Source organism: Ailuropoda melanoleuca, chromosome 13, assembly GCF_002007445.2.
Source record: "Ailuropoda melanoleuca isolate Jingjing chromosome 13, ASM200744v2, whole genome shotgun sequence".
NCBI classification, from domain to species: domain Eukaryota; kingdom Metazoa; phylum Chordata; class Mammalia; order Carnivora; family Ursidae; genus Ailuropoda; species Ailuropoda melanoleuca.
This window is the reverse complement of record NC_048230.1, coordinates 58,241,489-58,260,680: the sequence shown is the minus strand read 5'-3', so window position 1 is coordinate 58,260,680 and position 19,192 is coordinate 58,241,489. Positions and strand designations below refer to the sequence as shown.

General features: G+C 42.0%; 1 protein-coding gene across 4 annotated transcripts in view; it reads left to right on the top strand.

The window, feature by feature from the left end:
- NCOA3 (nuclear receptor coactivator 3) overlaps positions 1 to 19,192 on the top strand; it is a 137,046-nt gene that overhangs the window by 109,573 nt on the left and 8,281 nt on the right. For all 4 annotated transcript variants that reach the window (XR_004619395.1, XM_034639863.1, XM_034639861.1 and 1 more), the window contains 10 exons: positions 1,979 to 2,119; positions 2,399 to 2,546; positions 4,931 to 5,322; positions 5,497 to 6,365; positions 7,353 to 7,488; positions 8,966 to 9,160; positions 9,539 to 9,784; positions 9,883 to 10,009; positions 11,202 to 11,373; positions 18,848 to 19,141. Coding sequence is in view for 3 of the 4 variants with exons in the window: in XM_034639863.1 (XP_034495754.1) it covers positions 1,979 to 2,119; positions 2,399 to 2,546; positions 4,931 to 5,322; positions 5,497 to 6,365; positions 7,353 to 7,488; positions 8,966 to 9,160; positions 9,539 to 9,784; positions 9,883 to 10,009; positions 11,202 to 11,373; positions 18,848 to 19,141 (2,720 nt within the window). In the remaining variant the exon portion in view is untranslated. The remainder of the gene's footprint in view (positions 1 to 1,978; positions 2,120 to 2,398; positions 2,547 to 4,930; positions 5,323 to 5,496; positions 6,366 to 7,352; positions 7,489 to 8,965; positions 9,161 to 9,538; positions 9,785 to 9,882; positions 10,010 to 11,201; positions 11,374 to 18,847; positions 19,142 to 19,192) is intronic.

Here is a 19,192-nt window from a genome sequence, read left to right as displayed (position 1 = left end):
GTTAGAAATTACTAAGCAGGAAAAATCAAATAGTTTCATCTGGGTCACGTCTGAGAGCCATGTTACCATAGCTGGTATTTTCCATTTGCTACCTGTTCTTTCTTAGGTTTGTTGCACTCAGCCCAATACTTTATTTTTTGGAGGGGTTTTATTCTCTGTCCCTGATGTAAACTTTTTCTGAGCATCTATTTTGTGTTTGTCATCTGGCTCTTGGAGCTAAGCTTAGGGGAGGTGGTGGAGGACTGAACATCCTTATTCTTGGCACAGTGCATAAACGTTTAGTCTTTCCTGGAATGCATTTGTCCCTTCTTCTTAGGCCCCCCCCCCCCCCGTTAAGGTTTTCTTCTTCTTCTTTTTTTTTAATACGTCATTAAAGGTCTGAATTTTAAACAGATTCTTAGACTGGGGCCTCTGTCAGTTCATCTACCATTAGTGCCTTTGTCATCCCCAGTAGCATTTCTAGAACTATCTTTCACCATGTGAAGCTTCAGGAGTTTTCCCAATCCAAACCTGATTTTCTTCAACATTTTTACTTTTTTGACAAACACATGATGGAGAGGATAAATAGACTAGGAGAGATATAGAAAAGGCTTTCCAGTCTGTCTGGAATAAAATTATTGACTACTTCTTTGAAGTCATTTGTCTCTACCTCTTGGATCAGGATTTCCGTCGCCTTCCTGATTTGGCGGACCCTGTTGGTGCTGAGCATAAGAAGTCATTTAGATCTGGTATTGCATTTTTTATAAGGCCTATGCAGAACAGACAGAAACAACCATTGATAGTCTTGACAACAACGTGAGCTTTCAATCATAGTCTAACATGTTGTGACGAGGGAGCATGTTTTGTTGTGGATATCCATGTCCTGAATGTTGATCACACAGTTTTTGCCTAGGGCATCCTCAGTAATTATTTTGAATTTTTAAAATGTGACTTCAACATTCTGCAAATCAGCAAGGCTCACTTGAAAAGCACAACTCTTGAGGCCATCAGAGGCGATTTTGGTCTCTTTGACAAAGTTCTTATGACTGATGTTTTCTGAATATTCCGTATATGGAACATAGCTGGTGCTTTCTCCTCATACCACTCTTTCTTTGACAGTGGTCGACTACTTTCTTTTTGGCTATTTTAAAAAAATATATTTTAAAATTTATTACTATTATTATTATTTTTTTTTAGAGAGAGAGAATCTTAAGCAGGCTCCCCACTCAGCGTAGAGCCCAATGCTAGGCTTGATCTCATGAGCCTGAGATCAGGTCCTGAGCTAAAATCAAGTTGGATGCTTAACCGACTGAGCCACCCAGGCGCCCCTCTTCTTGGCTCCTTTTTGACACTTTTTGTAATGTGTTTATTCTTGCCAGCTTGCCCTAGTACTGCTCAGAAAGTGTGGAAAGCCCTAGTAGCCATCCATTTTTTTAAGGACCGTCTTCATGAAACCTTTAATTTCGTAACATTTTTGAGTTGTATAAATTTTGTCTCTCGTGTATTTGATGTTAAACAAAAGTTGTCAGAAACTTCCAGAATTGTAGAAATGAGTATTTGGTTAACCTTCCTGGTTTAGATTTTAAGTGTCCAAAAATGCAGTCACTTCTCAGATGGAAAGAATTGTTCTGCTAGCTGTGTAGGCAGGTATTATCATAGTTGCAGGGACAAAATGTCTTCAGATGAACTATTTTAGTGGTAGGTGTTGTTTTTTTCCTTTAAGTGAAAATGAACCTAAGATTATCAGGACACGTCATATTCTGTACATTCAGAAAGTGAAAGGAGTTCTGTGATACTCTCTTATGTTTTGTACAGTAGAACGTTTAATGTAAGAGTGTCCTTTTAGGACTATGTCCTTAAAAAGAAAAGTTCTGGTTGTAGCAGAGAAGCTGGAGCAAAGATTTAGTGTCTTTATTTTATTCTTCAGTGCTAAGCCATGCAGTTTGCAATCAGTAAATACTTGTGGGTTGGATTTAAATCTTTATTTCCTGTTTACTAGGAAAAGTTGTCAACATAGATACAAATTCACTGAGATCCTCCATGAGACCTGGCTTTGAGGATATAATCCGAAGGTGTATCCAGAGATTTTTTAGTCTTAATGATGGTCAGTCATGGTCCCAGAAACGTCACTATCAAGAAGGTAAAGAATTTTGAGTTTGATTCTTGGTCTTCTAATTGTGATGTGTACCATAAAACATTAAGTATGTGAATGGCCATACGTGGCTGTTCTGTGTGTGGGGGGTAGGAAAGTGGTTCTTGAGTATTCTTCTTTTGGCCTGCTTGTAATTTCGGTGCAAGTCCAGTCTTTTCACTGGATTTTGAAAATGTGCCACTTGGAGTACATTTCCTTTCTCTCCTTTCTTATATGTATCTGTTTTTCCAATTGTAGTCACTATTGATGGCATATATTCTCCAACAGCTTATATCCATGGCCATGCAGAAACCCCGGTGTATCGATTCTCATTGGCTGATGGAACCATAGTGACAGCACAAACCAAAAGCAAACTCTTCCGAAATCCTGTCACAAATGATCGGCATGGCTTTGTCTCAACCCACTTTCTTCAGAGGTAATGATAGATTATTGTGTCTCCTCATATTAAATTCGGCAGTATTCTTTCTTATTATTAATTTAAAAAGATTAATGAGAAAAAGCAGAGATGTTGGATTTGCTGAAGTGAATTTAGATTCCTGGATCGTGAGATGTATGTACATATATATATATATACTTTCTTTACTTATGCATGTATTTTTTTTCTCTTTATTTTTTTAGTTAACGTATAATGTATGATTTGTTTGAAGGGTACAGGTCTGTGATTCATCAGTCTTACACAATACACAGTGCTCTCCACAACACATATCCTCCCCAGTGTCCATCACCCAGTTACCCCATCCCTCCCATCCCCTTCTACTCCAGCAACCCTCAGTTTGTTTCCTGAGATTGAGTCTTTTATGGTTTGTCTCCCGTTCTGGTTTTGTCTTGTTTCATTTTTTCCCTCTCTTCCCCTATTTTCCTCTGCCTTGTTTCTCAAATTCCACGTATCAGTAAGATCATATGATAGTTGTCTTTCTCTGATTGACTTATTTCACTTAGCATAAAACCCTCTAGTTCAATCCACGTCTTTGCAAATGTCAGTATTTCAGTTTTTTGGTGGCTGCATAATATTCCATTGTATATGTATAATACATCTTCTTTATCCATTCATCTGTTTTTTTTTTTTTTTTTAAAGATTTTATTTATTTATTTGACAGAGAGAGAGCCAGCGAGAGAGGGAACACAAGCAGGGGGAGTGGGAGAGGAAGAAGCAGGCTCCCAGCAGAGGAGCCTGATGTGGGGCTCCATCCCAGAATGCCGGGATCACGCCCTGAGCCAAAGGCAGACGCTTAACAACTGAGCCACCCAGGCACCCCTCCATTCATCTGTTGGTGGACATCTGGGCTCTTTCCATAGTTTGGCTATTGTGGATATTGCTGCTAGAAACATTGGGGTGCAGGTGCCCCTTTGGATTATTGCATTTGTATCTTCGGGGTAAATACCCATAGGGTGGCTCTACTTTCAACTTTTTGAGGAACCTCCATACTGTTTTCCAGAATGGCTGCATCAGTCTGCATTCCCACCAACAGTGTAGGAGGGCTCCCCTTTCTCCACTTCCTCACCAACATCTGTCATTTCCTGATTTGTTAATTTTAGCCATTCTGGCTGGTGAGAGGTGGTATCTCATTGTGGTTTTGATTTGTATGTCTCTGATGCTGAGTGATGTTGAACACTTTTTCATTTGTCTGTTGGCCATTTGGGTGTCTTCTTTGCAGAAATGTCTGTTCATGTTTTCTGCCCATTTCTTTTTTTCTTTTTTTCTTTTTCTTTATTCTTTATTCTTTTTCTTTTCTCTCTCTCTCTTTTTTTTTTTTAACAGATTTTATTTATTTATTTGACAGAGAGAGAGACAGCCAGCGAGAGAGGGAACCTAAGCAGGGGCAGTGGGAGAAGAAGCAGCAGGCTTTCCAGCGGAGCAGGGAGCCTGATACAGGGCTCCATCCCAGCACCCTGGGATCATGCCCTGAGCCAAAGGCAGACGCTTAATGGCTGAGCACCCAGGCGCCCCGTCTTCTGCCCATTTCTTGATTGGATTATTTGTTCCTTGGGTGTTGAGTTTGATAAGTTCTTTATAGATTTTGGATACTGGCCCTTTATCTGATAACGTCATTTGCAAATATCTTCTCCCATTTTGTTGGTTGTCTTTTGGTTTTATTGACTGTTTCCTTTGCTGTGCAAAACCTTTTCATCTTGATGAAGTCCCAGTAGTTCACTTTTGCCCTTGCTTCCCTTTGGCAGTGTGTGTAGGAAGGAGTTGCTGAGGCTGCAGCGGAAGAGGTTGCTGCCTGTGTTCTCAAGGATTTTGATCTCACATTTGGGTCTTTCATCCATTTTGAGTCTGTTTTTGTGTATGGTGTAAGGAAATGGTCCAGTTTCATTCTTCTGCATGTGGCTGTCCAATTTTCCCAACACCATTTGTTGAAGAGACTCTTTTTTCCATTGGATATTCTTTCCTGTTTTGTTGAAGATTAGTTGACCATGGAGTTGAGAATCCATTTTGAGTTCTCTTTTCTGTTCCATTGTTCTATGTGTCTTGAGTAATTTGCAGTTACTTCCAGGTTAGTCCCTAGGGGTGTGGCAACTCTAGTAAACCCTGCTGCTATCCCAGCTACCGTAGTTGCTGGCCCTTCACGGTACTGTGCTATGGTCACTCATTTATATTCTGTGGCATATTAAGAAATATGTGACTGGGTTCATAACTGACCAGTGTTTAGATAAACAATAAGTATTGACACTAAGTATTGGAATAGTTCCTAGGAAGTTAAGCTCCTGGACACTTATTTCATCGTTAAAAAAAAAAAATGTGAGTGCTTTGATGTATGCCTGTAATATTTTAGTGAAAGTTTGTCCTCTTTGTAGGGAACAGAATGGGTATAGACCAAATACGAATCCCGTTGGACCAGGCATTAGACCTCCAGCAGCCGGATGCAATAGTTCCGTAGGTGGCATGAATATGTCGCCAAACCAGGGTTTACAGATGCTGAGCAACAGGACCTATGGCTTGGCCGACCCCAGCACCACAGGGCAGATGAGCGGAGCTAGATACGGGGCCTCCAATCCCATAGCATCAATGAACCCTGGGCCAGGCATGCAGTCACCATCTTCCTACCAGAGCAGCAACTACGGTCTCAACATGAGTAGCCCCCCACATGGGAGCCCTGGCCTTGGCTCCAACCAGCAGAACATCATGATTTCTCCTCGTAACCGTGGGAGTCCAAAGATGGCCTCACATCAGTTTTCTCCTGTTGCAGGTACTGGTATTGGCATTTCCTTTTATTTTTTCTTCTGCAGTAATTCTCTCCTTGTTCCTTTGTAACCCTTGTAAATTTAGTTCATTTTATAACAGAAACTTTGAAGAATTCAGTGGCGTTTTGTTATAGCATCCAATAGTCTTAATTCTTTCCCTTATTTCTCTCCCAATCCAGGTGTACACTCTCCCATGGGATCTTCTAGTAATACTGGGAGCCACAGCTTTTCCAGCAGCTCTCTGAGTGCTCTTCAAGCTATCAGTGAGGGCGTGGGGACTTCTCTTTTATCCACTCTGTCTTCACCAGGCCCCAAATTGGATAACTCTCCCAGTATGAATATGAGCCAGCCAAATAAAGTGAACAGTCAGGATTCCAAGAGTCCTCTGGGCTTGTATTGTGACCAGAATCCAGTGGAGAGTTCGATGTGTCAGTCAAATAGCAGGGATCACCTCGGTGACAAAGAAAGTAAGGAGAGCAGTATTGAAGGGTCAGAGAATCAGAGAGGTCCTCTGGAAAGCAAAGGTCATAAGAAATTACTGCAGTTACTTACCTGTTCTTCTGATGACCGGGGCCATTCCTCCTTGACCAGCTCCCCCCTGGATTCAAGTTGTAAAGACTCTTCCATTAGTGTCACCAGCCCCTCTGGGGTCTCTTCTTCCACCTCTGGAGGAGTGTCCTCCACGTCGAATATGCATGGCTCACTGCTGCAGGAGAAGCACCGGATTCTGCACAAGTTGCTGCAGAATGGGAATTCACCCGCAGAAGTAGCCAAGATCACCGCAGAAGCCACTGGGAAAGACACCAGTAGTACGGCAGCCTGCGTGGAAGGAAATGTCAAGCAGGAACAACTGAGTCCCAAGAAGAAGGAGAATAATGCACTTCTTCGATATCTGCTGGACAGGGAGGATCCTAGCGATACACTCTCTAAAGAACTGCAGCCCAAAGTGGAGGGAGTGGACGGTAAAATGAGTCAGTGCAGCAGCTCCACCATTCCTAGCTCGAGTCAAGAGAAGGACTCTAAAATTAAGACAGAAACAAATGAAGAGGTAATTCGTTCTTTCTCTATTCCGGCTTGGTCATTGTGTTTAATCATTGCATTTCTGTGTTAGAAAGACTGTGTGTTATGTGCAAAATCTTATCTTGTATTTTAAGTTTATGTAATGGAAGTTACTCTTGAGCTGTCATTTCTTTATAATTTTTTGGGCATCAGGAAAGAGTCTTATGATGCAGTTTGGAAATACCAGATGTGTGTGTTTTAAAATATGACTCTAATTCGAACCAGTTGGTAGCCACTTCGAAAATTTTCATGGAGATTGTTGTTGGGATGAGGAGATTGGGTCTTTTAAAGGGATAGTTGAAAGAAACGGGGGAAAAAACTTGTATTAAGCACCAGATTTCTGATTTGTACCTAAAGTCAGGTTCTGTACTCTACACGATCTCATTCCGTGTAAGGGTTCCCCAAACTCTGCTTGAGGAGCACTCTCCTGGGAGACTTACTATGCACCTGGAAGTCTTGGGGAAATCTTACTGTTAGGACGTCTGTTTAATTTTGTTTAACCTAGTGCTCTCCAAATTTGTGGACCAAGAGCCCTTTTTAAAGCATGCCTGTGAATCTCTTCTTGAACGTCAGCTTGTTGCCTTTATTATTAATAGCGCTTGTTTTCCGAAGGTAGGTGTACAGGCAGACCTCTCTGTCAGCTAATGATCCTGAGTAACATTAGCTGGAAAATACCCTACGGTTTGAGAGTTAAAGTTCTAGTGCAGATGAAAAGAATGCCCCTGTGGAAGCACTTCCAAACCCGGAGAATTTATTTCAGTACACTGATCTAAGTTTCAAGGAAGAAGATTTGGGGTAGGGGTCTTATTAAGCAGCCAAACTTTAAGTTGGGCATTATCATTTCAGGTAACTATTGGGTATTAGTGATTCCCATTTCATTTGTGTTCTTCTGATGAATATGTTTATACCTGTGTATCTAGTAATGTTAATTAAAAAGAAATGTTAACAGAGGTTAATTAAAATTCCCCCCCCCCAGGGATCTGGAGACTTGGATAATCTAGATGCTATTCTTGGTGATCTGACTAGTTCTGACTTTTACAATAATTCCATATCCACAAATGGTAGTAATCTGGGAACCAAGCAACAAATGTTTCAAGGAACTAATTCTCTGGGTAAGAAAGAACTAGATTTTATTCTTGCTGCCTTTTAAAAGTTCCTGCACGTTTGTATGTACAGTTACCCTTGAACAACACTGGTTTGAACGGCACGTGTTCACTTACACATGTGGATTTTTTCGATAAATACAGTACTGTAAATGTGTTTTCTCACGATTGAAAACAAAACAAAAAACAAAACAAAACCCAGGGCTTGAACTTACAACCCTTGAGATCAAGACCTGAACTGAGATCAAGGGTTGGACACTTAACTGACTGGGCCACCCAGGCACCCCGCTCATGATTTTCTTGATTTCTCTTAGCTTATTTTAAGAATGTAGTATATAATACATGTAACATACAAAACATGTGTTAACTGACTTACCAGTAAGTCTTTTGGTCAAAGTAGGCTATTAGTAGTTAAGTTTTTGGGGTCAGTAGTTACATGGATTTTTGGCTGGGTTAGGGGCTCAGTGCTCCTAACCCCGTCGTGTTCAAGGGTCAGCTGTGCTCTTTATATAATAAGATGGGAATCTAATTAGCATTTTTAACTTCAAAATACATAGCGTGCCTGTTGGATTTGTTTTTTGTTTTAGTTTTTTTTTTTTTATAGTTTATAATGCATATGTTTTAAGAAGTCTTTGGACATTTTCCTGTTTTTTAAAATTTCCTATTTCTAACTAATATGCCAGTAATTGTGGAACTTCTAGGAAAGTGTTCGTCTCGGGCTGCTCCAGATGCGTAGTAGCTACCAGAGCATATACTTTCGTTAGGCACAGAGGCTTGAATTAAAAAGCAGCTAAAACTGTAGATCGAAACCTTTCCTGTGACACTTGTGGAGCCTTGTCATTGAGCTGCGAGACTTTTCTTCTTTTAGTGTTTGCTGGTTCTCCCCCAGCCTCTCTTCCACAGCTGTGTGGCTTCCTCATTCATCAGTTTAAGAAGGGTGTACTACAGGTATTGATTGAACAAGAAAAATTCACAGTTCTCAGGGATGGCTGTTACTCATTTTCAGTGGCACTGTTTCCTAAACTGAAATGGGTAGTCCGGTCAATCAGGTAGCTTGGAGAAAGGAAAGAGTTAGGGGGAAATTTCACATTTCATTCCTTGTTTGATTAGAAGGCAACTTATCTAGTTTCATTTAATTAAAAAATTTTAAACAGAGAATCCACTTAAGTGCATATAGGGAACAACCTCTAGGAGTTTGAACTTTGATAACATCTTCAGTATTAAGCAGAGTACGAATGACTATGTCAGGCTGTGGAACAGTGTCCACCCAGTACGTCAGCCAACACTGGGACTCTTGTCTCTACTATATTTGGAATATGAGGCTCCCCCCCCCCATCTTCTTCTTTTTTCCTTTTTTTTGTACTTAGTGTTTATTTTAGTAAGAAAGACGTTCTTGTGTGGGTGGTATTGGCATTTAGGTGTTGTGCTTGATTACTTACGTACTGAATCATCAGGATTTTTATGTATTGTGCATCTGTTTCTACAGGTTTGAGGAGTCCACAGTCTGTGCAGGCCATTCGTCCCCCATATAACCGAGCGGTATCTCTAGATAGCCCTCTTTCGGTTGGCTCAAGTCCTCCAGTAAAGAACATCAGTGCTTTCCCCATGTTACCAAAGCAGCCCATGTTGGGTGGGAATCCAAGAATGATGGATAGTCAGGAAAATTATGGCTCAACTATGGGTATGTTATTTCTAGTCGGTACTTAACGATTACAATTTTTCTTTCGGGTAAAGCAAATTTAAAATACTTAAAGTTATTTAAATAATTGGGATTAAATAATAGGTTTTTGAATAACAGTAGCATAACATTTCTTTCACAAGTTTCCTTAATTTATTCTACGTCTTGGTTATTTTAAACTCTCAAGGAAGCTAGTTGAATACATGGCAATAGTGGCCTATCAAAAATGTCTTAAAAAAATAAACGTCTTAATGGTCGTCCAGCCCTGTTCTTAGGATGACAAAGCACTTTTTTGGTCAAGTTTGTGTGTAATGATTGTATTTATATAAGAAGGATTTTAGTATAATATGGGAAAGACGTAATCAATTCTACCTGTTTTAGGTGGACCAAACAGAAATGTGACTGTGAATCAGGCTCCTTCCTCAGGAGATTGGGGCTTACCAAACTCAAAGGCCAGTAGAATGGAGCCTATGAGTGCAAACTCCATGGGAAGACCAGGAGCAGATTATAACGCTTCCTTACCCAGACCTGCGGTGGGCAGCTCGATGCCCACCTTGCCTCTGCGGGCCAGCAGCATCCCAGGGGCGAGACCTGTGTTACAGCAGCAGCAGCAGATGCTTCAAATGCGTAAGCATCCCCTTCGTAAAAAAAGAAAATTAGATGATTTAGGGTAATTTTTGTTATTGCCTTCTTTGAAAATGTATTCCCTCTTTTTCTTCCACCAGGGCCTGGTGAGATTCCCATGGGAATGGGGGTCAGTCCGTATGGCCAGGCAGCACCGTCTAACCAACCGGGTTCCTGGCCAGATGGCATGTTGTCCATGGAACAGGGCCCTCATGGGGCTCCAAATAGGTGGGGCTTTGTTATGTGACTGTTGAAAATGTTAGCATTGGATTATCTAGAAAAGGGTCGGAGCACAGGAGCAAACCTGAAAGAGAAGGAGGAAAACTCACTGTGACTGAGGTGCTTGGCTGCCATCCGGTCGTTTCTTGTCTGACTGTGTAAAAATCCAGGCGAGGCAGCAAGCCAGTGAGGGAGGAGACCTCTTTATTGTTTAGCTATCAGGACCAGCGAGTGGTCAAACTGGAGAGGATAAATCACCACCAGTTTGAGAAGATGAATAGTGTTCAGAGGGTGAGCCTCAGTTTTCTGGCAGACTAATTTTTAGGGATTTGACAATTCTTTTCTAAAATTACTTAAAACATTTCAGGAATGATGGTGAAAGTGAACTGTAGCACTCTGTTTTTGTGAAAGAGGGATGTGAATTACGTCTGTATTTCAGTTTTATTTAGCTTGGTCAGTAACTCATTTGCGTGAAAGAAGCCACCTGTCAATGTCAAGTCTGACTCGAATTCTGTAATAGATTAAGCAAAGCAAAAAATGAATCGATGTATCGAGTATACAGTGGTGTAGCTATGTGAGTTTATTAACTTGAGTGCTCCTCTACTCAGTGGAGAATAGTCTCATTATGGAATTTTTTCCGAGGCAGAATGAATATCTAGTTCCATGTCCTTCTAATATGTTGGAGCACTGTGGCACCTACTGTGGGTGTATGGAGTTTGGATTATACTTGTTGATAAGTGAGCTCTGTGGGCCAAGGATGACAAGTTATTTTGGCAGTTCCCAGGCTCAGTTTGCTGTGTGTGCGTGTGTGTGTGTGTGTGTGTGTTTTCCTTGTCCTTTCTTGAGTTCTTCAAGTTAACAAGTATAACTGCTACCACCTCTACTCTCGTATGCTCTTGAAAATAACACCCTATCCCATCCCCCTCAGCCTGTGCTATCCCTCACGTGTCTAGGGATCTAGTAGTTACATTTTGGTGGTGGGATTGTATGTGAGGTATGTGTAAGCGAGATGTGGTGGTTGTAAGATGGTCTGGCTCAGTTTAAAATTGTGGGCCTTCCTTTTAGGTTGGTGCCATTTGCTCTTCTCTGTTACTTGGTCTATTATTTGTACTTGTCATATGTAAATTATTACCATGTATTGAAAGTGTGTGTGTGTTGGAGGAAGAGCAGCGTTGACATTGACTGCAAATCTTTTTTTAAGGCCACTTCTTAGGAATTCCCTGGATGATCTCCTTGGGCCACCTTCTAACCTAGAAGGGCAGAGTGATGAAAGAGCGTTGTTGGACCAGCTGCATACTCTCTTGAGCAACACAGATGCCACAGGCTTGGAAGAAATCGACAGAGCTCTCGGCATCCCTGAACTTGTAAATCAAGTAGGTGGCATTAACACAGAAATGGAGGTGTATATGTGCGCACTCTCAAACAGGCGTGTGTGCGCACACCCGTGAAGCCGTGCCCGCGAATGCCTGTCTATCTTTCCTGTTACTTGACTTACGTCAGTACATTCACGGGGTCCGCTGTTACGTTTAGAAGTCATACTGCCGGCAACTTCTGTTTAGGAATGATCCAGTAAAACTTCTGTGCAGTTTTAAAAATGCTGCTTTTTACTTATGTTAGTTGAATCCTCATTTTTACAGTTAATTCTTTTTACTACCTGGCCAAGCAGTGTATACTCTGAGGAGATGAGCTTTTTTGGTATCAAACAAAACCTCTTTACAGTAGTGAATATGAACATCTCAACAGCAGCATCTCTCACTCCCAGTTACCCGTGCAGCTCTATGAAAATGCGTCATTTCACAAACCTGTGTTTTTGAAACCGGGTGCATTTTGTAGTGGCTGTTCTCATTTAAAGAACCGTGTGTGGCGGCAGTGTTTAGATCTGTGTACTCCGTGATAATTAGGCAAGATTCTCGGGGTTACGCAAAGGGTCGTACTCCTCTGTGGCAAACACTGTCACAGAAGTTCGGAAAGGGTGGGTGGGAAATGTGGAGCAGTGATGATGTTCGTCTCAGCGATACTGTTTTCAGGCCCCTGGCGCTGAAGAACCGCGTCTCACTGGCTGAAGGGGGATGTGAGGGCTGCACAGAGACTGATAAGCTTGACTTGCCCTTACAATTTTATTTAAGCTGGAAATAGCTTTCTCTGTTCTATTGATAAAATAGTTAATGGTCATTATGTAAAATCTGACAATGACCCAAAAAAGGGGCACATATTAAAAAGTTAAAAATCCTCTGTAATCCTGGCACAAAGAATTGTTAGTAACTTTTGAGTGTGGATTTAAAAAAAAGAAGGGGAGCAGCCTTTAAAAGCACTTTGGTAACCTGTTTTACTTATGAAAATCATCCTCAGTCATCTTTTTTACAATTTTTATTTAATTTTTTTTCATTTTTTAAAGTAATCTCTACGCCCAGCATGGGGCTCCAGCTCACAACCCCAAGATCAAGAGCCACAGATTCCACCAACTGGGCCAGCGAGGTGCCCTTCAGTCATCTTTTTTTTGTTTAATATATACATCTTTAATTTTAATAGGCATATTGTATCTGTTATATGGAACACTATTTAGCCAGTACGCTACTGATGATGAAAATTTAAAATGTTTCTAAATAATGATCATAAACAATTCTATGAATTACTCCCATCTCGTTCACTTAGTTTTTCTTACCTACAGTCCAAGAGAAAGGTGGATTGGGTTAGAGAGACAGTGCATATTTCAGAGGTTTCACGGGTGGTTTTCCTGAAGGTCATATGGCTGCTTTGCCACGCAGAGGCTGATGATTGGCGTTCCTCCCTCTCTCAGGCACTGTGCTGTGGCCCAGGTAGATGAAAGACACACAGTATGGATGAGCAAGTGATGAAACAAATACTGAGCACGATTATTTTCTTAAATCTTTTCCAGTCTGATTGGCAACAAAGATGCTTGTTTTATTTTTATTTTTTTTAATGTTTTTGTATTTACATAATCTCTTATACCAATGTGGGACTCGAACTCACAACCCCAAGATGAAGAGTTGTGTGCTCTTTTGACTGAGCCAGCCAAGCGCCCAGAGATGCTTGTGTTTTTTTTTGTTTTTTGTTTTTTGTTTTTTGTTTTTGTTTTTTCCCTGAGAGGAAGAGAGGAGGAGGCTGGGAGGAGCAAAGGGAGAGGGAGAGAGAATCTTAAGTAGGCTCCATGCCTAGTTTGGAGCCCAGTGTGGGGCTCGATCTCATAACCCTGAGATCATGACCTGAGCCGAAATCAAGAGTCGGAGGCTTAAGTGACCGAGCCACCCAGGCGCCCAAAGATGCTTGTTTTAAATTGTATTTTGTTGATCTGCAGCATTGAACATTTTATGTTTTTTGGTCATTTATATGTTTTTATTTTATTTTTATTTTATTTTTTAAGGATTTTATTTATTTATTTGACAGAGGCAGCCAGTGAGAGAGGGAACACAGGCAGGGGGAGTGGGAGAGGAAGAAGCAGACTCCCAGTGGAGGAGCCTGATGTGGGGCTCGATCCCAGGACTCTGGGATCACGCCCTGAGCCGAAGGCAGACGCTTGACGACTGAGCCACCAGGTGCCCCTATATGTGCTTTTAAAATAGTTTTTTGGTGGGGTTTTTGTTGATCTGCAACAGTACATTATGTAAATTTACTTACTGACTTGATTGTTTAATTTAACAAACATTTGTCTTCTATGTGCCAGTTAGTCTTTTTTTAGAGGCTGAGGGGCAGTAGTGAACAAATTAGTTTTTGCTCCCAAAGCTCGAGTTGCACTGGAGCAGGCCCGCATCAGGCAAGGAGCCGCAGGGATGGAGGCAGACGTGGTGTGGTAGAGGTCAGCGGGAAGGGCCTGTGTCATGAAAGGACAGGGTGGAGTGGGGTGTCAGCATCTTTCTCTAATTCTCTAAATTATTTTCTCTCTCATAATTTCTTCTATCTGAGCTGCAATCGATTTGAAGGCTGTCTACTTGTCTAGTATATTTGAATAGTTTTCCCAGTTTCTTTTTAGTGGGAGCTTGTTGTAGTCTTATTCTTTAGTTTAACAATGTTTGTGTTTTCAAGTCCAGGATGATGAGATAAGAATTACTGGGAACTGGGGTGAGTGGTCAGGAAAGCTTTTTTTGGGGAGATGACATGTAAGTTGACATTTGAAGGATGACATCGAGCCACCTTGGCAAACAGCTAGGGGAAGAACGTTCCAGAAGAGGTATAGCTAACTCAAAGGCCGCAGGCAGGGAAGGGTGTGGGGGTTCTCCCAAGTGACTGAAAGTCCGAGAAAGCAGAGAGGGATTTCTGTGAGACGATGTTGGAGAAGTAAACACAAGCTGGTTCCACAAACCATCTTATGGAGTCTGGAATTTTTTTGCTATATTGGGAAGCCATGGAAGATTTTAAGCAGGGTGGTGATGAGACTTGCTTTCCGTTTTTGTTATAGTTAATTTTTAGTTTTAGCAAAGTAACCTGTGTTTGTAATTGTAAAATGGTACAGAAATACACTTTTTGAAGAATCACACGCGTTTGCCCACTCCAAGATGGTGAAACTCAGCTTTGTTTATTTTGGGAATTTCTTTTTCTTTTTTTAAAAGATTTTATTTATTTGACAGAGCAAGAGAGCACAAGCAGGGGAAACAGCAGAGGAAGAGGGAGAAGTAGGCTACTCAGCAGGGAGCTTGATGCGGGGCTCGATCCCAGGACTCTGGGATCATGACCTGAGCCAAAGGCAGACACTTAAACATCTGAGCCACCCAGGCGCCCAATTTTGGGGATATTTCCAAGTACTTTGCATATGCAGCTATTCATTGATTTCAGTCCCTATCTGTTGATTTCCCGATACGATAGCTGTGCTTTCATAGTCCGTTGTTCTTTGGGGTCAGGTGTGCTGTGGAATTCAGGAATTTTTAGATTTAGAAAGGTAAAATGGTGCATTTATGCCATTTATTCTGTGATACCCCTGGTGGAGTTTTGAGCAATGCTATTGTTTCAGGCAGTAGTCTTATCATCAAACATGCCAATACTCTTATAGCCAGATACATAAATGGTCACATTGAGTGGACATACAGAGATTATTGCTTCATAAAAGTTCAGGTCAAGTTTTGCTATTAAATACATTTCGGGCTGATGAAAAATTGTGTTGCCTCTTTTGGATTTTTTTTTGTTTTTTGAATTTCAGATAAAAAAAATCGTGGGTCTGTATTTATTCCCCCTTCCTCCAGTATGTAAACTCACATCCATCCTCACTACAGACCCAAGAGCGTATGCTCTCTTTACCCCAGTATAATTATGCCTTTTGTTGTTAAATAGGTGGTCAGTATTTATATTATTTTGGCTTGTTGCTGTGTCAGGCATAGTTTGTATAGGGTTTTTGGTTTTCGTCTGATTTTGAGTTAACTGTCGTGTTTTTTAATTTGTTTTTTTACACATTTAATACTAATCCTCTCCAGATACTCCATTGGAACTATAAAATTTCTCATTTTTTCTTCACATGTTCAGACACATTAGGTAATTCTTCAGTTCCTTTCCTCCCTCTTGTGGTTCTGTGTCACTCTGCTTTACTCTGTCCTGAGAGGCAGGTCTAGACCCTCTTCTCTGTCCCATCTCCCAGCTCCCTGGTCCCAAGCGGCTTTCCTTCTTGCTTTATTCCTTTGTTTTGTTCAAACATGGTTTCTGTTAACTCCTCTGTCGCTACTTCATGACGTAAAGTGTATTGGGCCCTCGTGGGTCTGAAAATATCTTTATTCCACCCCCTGCATGTCTGACTGTGTATTAAATTTTGGGTTGAAGATAATTTCCTCGTAGAATTTTGAAAGAATTGTTCCACAGCTTTTTGGCGTCCAGTGTTGCCATGGACTCGTGTTTCAGTTTTATTTCTGCTCTTTTGTGTGTGACCCGTTGATTGTCTCTGGAATTATTCAGGAACTTTTTCCTTCTGAAGTTGCATGAAACCTCATTGTGGTGTGGGTCTTGTCTTTTTCATTCTGCTTGGGGGCATTTTTGTGTATCATTTCTCTCTTTTTTTTTTTTTTTTAAAGATTTTATTTATTTATTTGACAGAGCGAGAGACAGCCAGCGAGAGAGGGAACACAAGCAGGGGGAGTGGGAGAGGAAGAAGCAGGCTCCCAGCAGAGGAGCCCGATGTGGGGCTCGATCCCAGAACGCCGGGATCACACCCTGAGCTGAAGGCAGACACTTAATGACTGAGCCACCCAGGCGCCCCTCTTTTTTCTTTTTAATTAGTGAGTTTTAATTGCATTTATTGGTAGCGGGGCTGAATTTTTTTTTTTTCTTTAAAAAAATTTTTTTAGGGCTGAATATATATATATATTTTTAAGATTTTATTTATTTGACAGAGAGAGACAGCCAGCGAGAGAGGGGACACAAGCAGGGGGAGTAGGAGAGGAAGAAGCAGGCTCCTAGCAGAGAAGCCCGATGTGGGGCTCTATCCCAGAATGCTGGGATCACGCCCTGAGCCGAAGGCAGACGCTTAATGACTGAGCCACCCAGGCACCTCAAGGGCTGAATATTTCTAAAGCTTATCAGACATGTCATTTGGAATCATTTCTTTAATCATTTTGTCTCTTCTGTATTTTCTTTTCTCTTTGGGATGTCTGTTGACATGTTGGGTATTACACCGAGTCTGTGTTTTTTAATCTTTTTTCCTTGTTTCTAAGTTACTTTTTATTTGCTTGTGTCCCTTTTGTGTTGGAAGCTTTCACACATCACTTATCTTGCGATCCTTGACTGTCTTTTTATGTTTAAATATGATGTATTAAAAAGAATCAGTCTTCACTCAAAGTTTTGGTGGGGGGGGCTGGCCCTTTTATTTCAGGACTCCTCAAATTGCAACGTGAAGAGCTGTTACCACCCCCTCTTCTACTCACACCGTATAGTTTTCCTTGCCTGGGAATTTTTAAATAGCTGGTTGTATTTTGGGAGCTGGGCTGGGGAGGCAAGGTGATGATTCCATAGTGTTAAGATACAGTTTTTACTAGGAATTATAAATAAGATTTCCTGTTTTCAGCTTCTGCCTGCTTTTGCCCCTCTGCTCTGCTTGGTATCGCAGAACTGAGGTGGCTGAGGGAGTAGGTAGAAGGTATAGCTACATGGCTGTGCAGAACTGGGGAGCGGGGTGGGGACTGAGAAGTAGCTGCTCCCCTGCGCTCTGCTCAGATTCCCAACCAGCCGCGTTTGAGCACGTCCTCAACGGAGTCTGTCGTGGGCTCTGTGGAAAATATTCGCTCAGGTCTTATGTGTGTTTTCCTCTTACAGGCACATGGGTCTCAGCTTCTCTACTTTCCTGAGTTGGGTACTCCTCTCTTTTTCTGTCTTGCAAAATGCCTGTTGAAATACTTAAACTTGCTGCCTTTCTTATTGTCATTGTTTTGTGGATAGATACTACCTTTTAAATTCTTTGCTATTATTTTAGTAGGGTTAGCAAGAGAAAGGAGGTAAACATGCATGATTAATCCCTGTTTAACTTACAGTATGATTTACTTCATAGAAAGAGATTTCAGATTCCTGTCTGGAGAAGGGAATTGGAATGATGGGACAGAGCAGATGCATAGAGACCAGTTACCACAAGAGTCCGAGAAAGTGTCTTGGAGAGCGTCACTGCAGTGGAATGGAAGGGAAGGGTGCAAGATAGGTCATATGGAAGAAAAACTGACAGGACTCGGTGGACTGCTTGTGCACGTGTGTGCGTGTGCATGCGCACACACACACGCATGCTTGGAAAGAGAGCATGTGAGCAATCCAGATTCTGGCTTTAGTTCTGGGCACATGATGTTGCCATGTTGCCATGAGGGAGGATTGGAGGAGAATCAGGGTCTTTGGGGGAGGGGCTGTTGGGAATCATGACTTATGTTTCCTACATGTGAAGTCTGAGATGCTGGCGACATCCAGGTGAAGTTGTTAAGCAGGTGTTTGTGTCTGTAGAGTCAGAACTCAGAGACACTTGAGCTGGAGACGAGTTCGGCCATTGTTGCTAGTAGACGAGAAGACCAGAGTAGAAAACGTAGTGAGGGAAAAGGAGGGGGGCCTAGGACTGAACCCTGATGAACGCTTACCACGCTTCTGAGGAGAGGTCAGAGAGGTGGGGAGATCGAGGGTGGGGTCACTGTCCCAATGGAGTGAGGTGTGTTGTGGGGCGAGACCGTTGCTTGCACACTTGGCACTCTGTGCCCCTGGATACGAAGGTAAAGGTGAACGCAGTATCTTGTCTCAGCGTGGCGGGCTCCTCCCTTCTTCGGAATATTTGTTTTCACTGTTGTTCTGTCACTTGTTGGACTCTATTGTGTACCTATCCTTCTCATGTAGAGAAGTGATGCCAGGCACATAGCAGGCACTTGATAAATACTTGTTGAGTGAATGGGATTCTTAACAGTCCCTCTAGCCATGCAAGTAGTAGTGGATGGCCCCCTTTAGGTTTTGTTTGTACAACTAATAATATGCTTTGGGGGATATCAGTTTATGTTGATTTCCCTGGTCTCTACCAAAATCACCTCTAATCACTGTCAAAATAGTCCTGTACTAATTATATGAGAATTAATTGATCACAATTTTAATTGGTTTATTTTATACTTGGCTTGGGAAGTCTGTGTTGGTACAGAAATCTGGTCTGGAACGAATAGCATTTCTCCGGGTACTCTTTGTTTCTCTGAGACTCTGGTAGGCACTAGGACAGTTTGTCAAAACAGGGGTCATCGTCTGTGTTCTCGTGGAACTTCAGACAATAAACTTGATTTTGCTTTTGGAATTCTGAGTTATTCTTGTTTACATGTATTGGCTTTGTTTTTTACCTTCCTTGGAGCATTTGATTTCTGTTGCTTTCCAGATGTACTTTACTGTTCATCTATGTGTTTGATGTTTAAGGGACAAGCTTTGGAGTCCAAACAGGATGCTTTCCAGGGCCAAGAAGCGGCACTAATGCTGGATCAGAAGGCGACATTATATGGGCAGACGTACCCGGCGCAGGGGCCTCCCATGCAAGGAGGCTTTAATCTTCAGGGACAGTCACCATCTTTTAACTCTGTGATGACTCAGATGAACCAGCAAGGCGGTTTTCCTCTCCAAGGAATGCACCCAAGGGCCAGCGTCCTGCGACCCCGGACGAGCAGCCCCAAGCAGCTCCGGCTGCAGCTTCAGCAGAGGCTGCAGGGCCAGCAGGTAAGCCCCCAGCTCGCCCCCGCTGGCACGCCTCCCCTCTGGCCCCTCCTG